The 6,441-nt window shown below is 49.7% G+C and overlaps 1 protein-coding gene across 1 annotated transcript; it reads left to right on the top strand.

The window, feature by feature from the left end:
• The first annotated feature begins 505 nt into the window (after positions 1–505).
• LOC127208619 (prostatic spermine-binding protein-like) lies at positions 506–5,890 on the top strand. Its single transcript, XM_051168111.1, has 4 exons — positions 506–554; positions 3,077–3,163; positions 3,281–3,386; positions 5,110–5,890. The coding sequence occupies exons 1-4, from the start codon at positions 506–508 to the stop codon at positions 5,888–5,890; spliced, it is 1,023 nt and encodes a 340-aa protein (XP_051024068.1).
• The last annotated feature ends 551 nt before the right edge of the window (positions 5,891–6,441 follow it).

Here is a 6,441-nt window from a genome sequence, read left to right as displayed (position 1 = left end):
AGCAAGCCCACCAGGCATCATCGGGGCAAATAAGATAAGTGGTTGGGCTACTATTTTCTACTGAAACAGAGATATTACAGAGGTCTTTGTAAGCATCAGGGAGATTTCCCACACAAGTTCCTGATCCACTAATGGATTGCAGAGACAGCTTGTGAGGACCCTGTTTCCGTCTACAGCTTGCAGGATCCATAGTGCTGTTAACCTCATGGATGACTGCAATCCCTCATAGAAGGGGGTGGGGCTGAGAAGTGTAGCATAGCCAGCAAGATTGCATCAGATCCCATCTGGAACTATTGAGGGTGATGAAGGAATGCACAAGCCAATCCAACAAGGTCTCCTCTGTGGTCTTTTGAGGGGGAACAGCAGCATCCCCCTGACCAGAGAGGGGAGTGCCTGGGCAAGGGACCACCTGAGCTTCTTGTTTCCTACCTGCTGGGACAAGAATTTTATTTGATCTGAGTCCAACATTGGTTTGGACAGGACTTGCCTTCAGGACAATACTAAGATGGATATTGGGTACACTCTGAACCCCGGCACTGTGGGAGCAGAGACAGGTAGGTGTTATGAGTTTGAGGGCTAGATTCTAGCCCAAGGAGAAGGCTCCAGGTTCAGTGAGTTTATCTCAAAAAATGAAGTGGGTGAGCAAGTGTGATGGCCTCATGAGTGAGAGCATCTTTCTGCAGGAGCTTGAGGGACTGTGTTGGGATACCCAGCCCCCAGCTTAAAAGAACTTTGACTGACTGTGAATGTCTGTGACCTCAGTATGGGGCAAGGTAGGCAGATCCCAGACCACCTGCCTGGCCAGCCCCAACCAAGAGCTGAAAGCTCAGTGAGAGACACATCTCCAGGCAACGAGGTGGTCAGAGATAAATGGAGCCACTCAGTGTCCTGCTCTGACCTCTGCATGCTCACAAGTGCAGGCACACACACACTTCAGTGATGGCAACAGAGGTACATTTTACTTTGTGCTGTGCCTACAGCCTTTGGTTTTGTGAGACAGGGCCTTACTAGGTCACTCAGGCTGTCCGTAAGCTTGGAATTGTTCTGTCTCATCCTCTCAGGTGCTGGAGCACAGGCCACTCAGCCAAGTTATACTTTAAAATAAAATGCTTGGAGCCTGTCCTTGTAATCCCTGTCCAATCCTGTAATCCCAGGAGGCTTGGGCAAGAGGATCACAGAACATAACAGGTCTGGCCACAAAGTCACCTCAAGGTCAACCTGGACAACTTAGGGGAACTCTGTCTCAACATAAAAAGTAAAAGGAAGATTAGACCCTGGCCTGGTGGCTCATGTCCATCATGGCCACCCACAGGAGGCTGACTTAGGATGCATCTTAGTGAGCAAGATCAAAACACCTGGGTTAAGAGTAATTTAGGAAGGTTGGAGAGATGGCTCAGAGGTTAAGAGCACTAGCTGTTTTTCCAAAGGTCCTGAATTCAATTCCCAGCAACCACATGGTGGCTCACAACCATATATAATGAGATCTGGTGCCCTCTTCTGGTCTGTTGGCTCAAATGCAGCCCAAATATTGTATAAGTAATAAATAAAAAAATCTTTTTGAAAAAGAATAGTCTAGGAGTCTTGGAGAAGTGATTTCTTCTTGGTGTTTGGAAGAGCTGAGCCAGGGCCCTCTGACCCCACCTGACACCACCAGGCTTAGAAGATCTGTCTTGCTGGTCCCAGAGAATGACCTGTCCATTTAGGTCAAAGCCTATCCCTGGTCTACCAGCCTTAGCAGGGGGTTCTCAGTGTGGCCATGGCCTCATTTGGGGCACATAAGGGATGAGGCTCCCAAGGGGAAACCATGATCTGTACAGATCCTACAAAGGATTCAAGGTCAGGATGGTGCCATGGCGGAGTTGGCCATCCCGGCACAACTGCCCAGCCTGGGCCAAGATGTTTTGTGGAGCTGGGGGAGGAGGCATGTGTCCCAGAGATGGAGGGAGGCAGAAGCAATCTGTGGGTCCCAAGGCCACATCAGGGATAAGCCACTTGGTATCTCATTGTCTTTGGCTATAAAACGGGTACTGGATCAATGCCAGCCTCAGCTGCCTGGAGGACTAAGATGTATTGAGAATTCTAGCAGCTCAGTAGATGGGAGCTGCTATGAGCAGTGCTTGGACTGGACAGGGACAAGGCGGGTGTTTCACCTGAAGACTCTGAAAAGGTCTGAGGTGACAAGGAAAAAAGGGAAGGGAGTGGGGACTGCACAAGCATGTTCTCCAGGTTGGGACCTGGCCCATTCTTCTGTGTAAAGCCGTGGTCAGCTGCATCTTCTCGCCTCTCACAGGTGCTCATGACACTGCACACTTCATTTGCTCAAGATTAATATGTATCTTGGCTTTTGGCTCCTGCTTTGCCTGGATTTATGGAAATTACCAAGTGTGACCACATTCTCTTTTTGAGCTCGGAAAACTTCCTGTGTCCTGGTGGGATTCAACAGGGTATTCCTTACATTGCAGAACAGGATAGACTGTTGTGTTCATTTGTTCAAAGGCTGTGGAGAGGAACACAAATAGTGTCCCAGGATGTCCTGGACACATCCCCGCATCCTTGCAGGACACCCTGCCAAGGGTGGGAACACGGAGGTCCCACAGTGGCTATGGCTGAGTGACATCATGGTATAAAGAGACAAGCCAAGGTGCTCAGGCCACACAGCACAGGTAAGGAAGGAGCAGACACCCAGCCTGGTGCAGGAGGAGAGGCCAGTGGGGGCCAGGGTGTGAGGCGGGGGGAAGAAAGTCTCAAGCTGGCTGGAGACCGAACCATGGAGGATGGACAGAAGGGATTGGAAGATGAGAATTCTCTAGGAGCAACTTTAGACTATGAGGAGCTCAGTGTAACATGACAACATGGGGTGTCGTGGTCAGAGCTTAGTGAGAAGACTAGCACTGTGACATTGGTGGGTTGCATGTGTGTTAAACAATCCCAGGGCTCTTCTGAAGCCTTTTGAGCCTGTGGAGAAAGAGTTCCCGGATGTCCCCTATCTCATCTGGCCATGGGGATCCCTTACACCTGATGTCTTTTCCTTAGCGCCTTGTTGAAGCCTTGACATCTCCCTGTGGCTCCCTCTAAGCTCCAAATTTGTGGCCCAAACCCTCAGGAGCCATGCTGCTGTTGATGACATTGGCTGTCCTTGCCATTTCCACCTGCAGAGCCCAGGGTGAGTACCTGAGCCTCCTTTGTGGCCTCCACCTCCCTCCTGTGTCCTGTCTTTGGCATAAGAGCCTCAGAGTGAGGGAGCTATCCTGAATACTTTCCTTCTGCATCCTTTTCCCAGATAGCCTGGACAATTATCCCGGCCACTATTTCTATGTTCGTGGTGATGATCAAGGAGAACTCAAGGGCATCCGGGTCTTTTTAGGTCATCTAGACGTCATCGAAGGGTGAGTAGAACTCTATTTCCTGAGCTTTCTTGCTCATGCCAAGTGGTACGCACCTCTCATGGCCTATGGATTGGAGCCCTTAGAGGATTATTTGGCTTCACACCTCCAATATTACCCAGCATCCCCTTGGCTTCTGCTACTCCAGCTTGATCTAAGCTATTCTACTCAGGGCTAGATTGGCCAGGCTTGGGTAAGACTGGACAGTCCTCAGGGAGGCAGGTGGAGAGGCACCTCTGACCTTCTGGTTCAGGAAGCATCACTGAGGCTTGAAGGTCCTTCTCCAGGTAGATCTGGAAGGCTTAGTGCCCCTTCATAGTGACAGAAACTGCTCACATTGTCTGAGAGATGTCCCTGTCTTCACAGGACATGAAATGTGCAGTTCACGCTGCCACTCTGGATCTTTGCTTTGTTCCAGAATGTCAGCCATTCACTCGGAACAGGCAGGTCTTGACTCTCCACACTATCTGCCTGTTGACACCTGTTGCCCCCCCCTCTAGGGTGCCACAGAGACCTTGTGTTTTTGTTGCCAAACTTGGCAAAGGTATGCACACTGCCCAAGATTAATAGGATTTAGGATGAACAATGAAAATAGTTTTAGGATGTGTCCTGTGCAATACTGAGGTTATCTTAGTTCTTTAAAAATTTGATGTTGAGTGACTAGGGGCAAGGCCTGGAGGACAGAGTGTCAGGTATGAAAGTGTGAGGCCCTCAGGTTCGGTCCCAGCACCCATGTGCAATCTGAGAGCAGCAACACAGTTCTCTGTTCCTACAGCTGTAGAAGCAACGACAGGGGGATCATGTCGGGCTTGATGACCAGAGTTTTACCCAAAGGGCAAATTCCAGGTTCACTTGGAGACTCTATCTGAGAAAATGAGGTGGCATGTCTGGGAAAATGGCAGGGAAAGTAAGAAAGAGCATTATCTGTGCAAACAAGAAGACCTTCATTTAGATTACCAGAAGCCATATAAAAGGAAAAATAGTCGGGGAGAATGGGGGTGTCTGCTAGTTAAGACTGCAGGCAGCGACAGGTAGAACCCAGGAGTTTGGGCCAGCTGGTCTAGCTTCAACCCTGAGCTTCGGTTCAGTGAGAGACTCTGTCTCCAGGAAGTAAGGGAGACAGCCATAGAGGAAGACACTCAGTGCCCAGCTCTACCCTACCCTACACACAACACACACACACACACACACACACACACACACACACACACACACACTATGCCCCTAGGCAGGTCGAGTGCAATTGAAGAAGAAACACACAAGCACACATGTACACATCACCTACATACACAATTCAATATTTACAACACAGATATGTTAGTTTTTATTTTTAGGGTCTGGGGTTTAACCCAAGATATACCACTGTGTTTTGTCTATAGCTTTCAGTTTTGTGTCACCTCATTTTGGGCAGACATGGGGTGAGGTGCAGAGGGAGAACTGAGTTGGGCAGACCCCCTAGGATGCAGGCTCAGGATGAGCAGGTAGAGCTGGCTGCCCTGCTGCCTGACCTGGGGCTAGGCTCTCTGATGATTTTCGGGGAGAGATGTGTCATATAGAGGCACAGGTGGGAAGGAACCAAAGTTTTCAGTCTGGGGAGACAAGTCAGAATACAATGTAACACATCTTCTGGGGAGTGAAGTGTAAGCTGGAAACCAGGACAGGGCACAACTTTGGGAATGGGCTGGTGCTCCTAAGGATGCAGAGCACTGACTGGGTCTCTCCCCAGCATTCAGCTGCTGTTTGGTGAACAGTGGAGTCACATCTATGGAGCTCAGACACAACATGCACAGACGTTCCTGCTGAACGACGGTGAGCATGTGATCGCAGTGGAGGTTAATGAGAGCGTCTGTGTGAAGTACCTGACACTAGTGACCAGTAATGGGCGTAAGGTCACTTTGGGACTCAAGAGAGGCAATCCCTACAAAGTCACTGGGGGTCCCGGCCAGCATTTGTTGACTCTGGAGGGCAAGTACTTCCAAAACTTTTGCATCTTTATGTTGAGGTTCAAGTGGGGACCTGGTCCAGAGGATTTGATCTCAGGGAAGCCAGAAGAGCCGATGGTCAGTTTCAACAATTCCAAAGAGGAAGACAAAGATGAAAAAGATGCAGGCAATGGTGAAGATGAAGATAAAGGCAGTGAGGATGCTGGTCACAAAGAAGATGATGACAGAGGTGATGATGACAACAGTGACAATGGTAAAGACAGCGAGGAAGCCTGTAGAGACAGCAGTGAGAACAGCAGTGACACAGGTAAAGACAGTGAGGAAGATGGCAGTGAGGACAGCAGTGACACAGGTAAAGACAATGAGGAAGATGGCAGTGAGGACAGCAGTGACACAGGTAAAGACAGTGAGGAAGATGGCAGTGAGGACAGCAGTGACACAGGTAAAGACAGTGAGGAAGATGGCAGTGAGGACAGCAGTGACACAGGTAAAGACAGTGAGGAAGATGGCAGTGAGGACAGCAAAGAAGCCTGTAAATATGGCAGTGAGGACAACAGTAACTAAGGTAAAGTCGAGAATGGTGCTCAGAATTCAGTCCTGCATCCCCACACTGCAGCATCTCCTCTCAGACAGGAGCATCCACCTGGAAGGACCAATATCCCAGGTGACCCTGGGCTGGAGGAGGCAAAGCCCAAATGACCTGTATCTCTGTGTCCAATAAACTATGCACATCTATGTGAGCTTGTGTGGTCCTTGTCATCAAATGGAGTGGGCTGGGGATTCCCCAAGAACCTCCTTTACTTGCCTATATTTGGACCTACACCTGTGTTGTGAGTTAGGTTTCCCACTGAAAGACCCTGGTAATGTCATCAGGACCGAGGTCCCCAGCATGAGGGCAGCATCCAGCCACTGCCTGTCTCAAAGCAGCATGGGCCTGGAAGGAGCTCAGTGTGTGCTGACCAAGCTGGCATAGATTGGCTCTGCAGTGGTCCCATTTAGCTATATTTGAGCAGGTGTCACTGCCTCCTGTTCCTCTCCAAATCCTTGTGATGTCCAGTGTCCTCATCCTCTCTCTTCTCTTGTCCTGGTCACTATCCAATCTTACTAAGCAGGGC

The sequence above is a fragment of the Acomys russatus genome, chromosome 25 (genome assembly GCF_903995435.1).
Source record: "Acomys russatus chromosome 25, mAcoRus1.1, whole genome shotgun sequence".
NCBI lineage: Eukaryota > Metazoa > Chordata > Mammalia > Rodentia > Muridae > Acomys > Acomys russatus.
This window is presented reverse-complemented; position numbering and strand designations above follow the sequence as displayed.

Excerpts from the sequence above, each read along its gene's own strand:
- LOC127208619 (XM_051168111.1), top strand. The coding sequence starts at position 506 with ATGGATATTGGGTACACTCTGAACCCCGGCACTGTGGGAGCAGAGACA. Across the intron at positions 3,164-3,280 it reads TTCCACCTGCAGAGCCCAGG|ATAGCCTGGACAATTATCCC; the intron begins GTGAGTACCTGA and ends TCCTTTTCCCAG. Across the intron at positions 3,387-5,109 it reads CATCTAGACGTCATCGAAGG|CATTCAGCTGCTGTTTGGTG; the intron begins GTGAGTAGAACT and ends GTCTCTCCCCAG.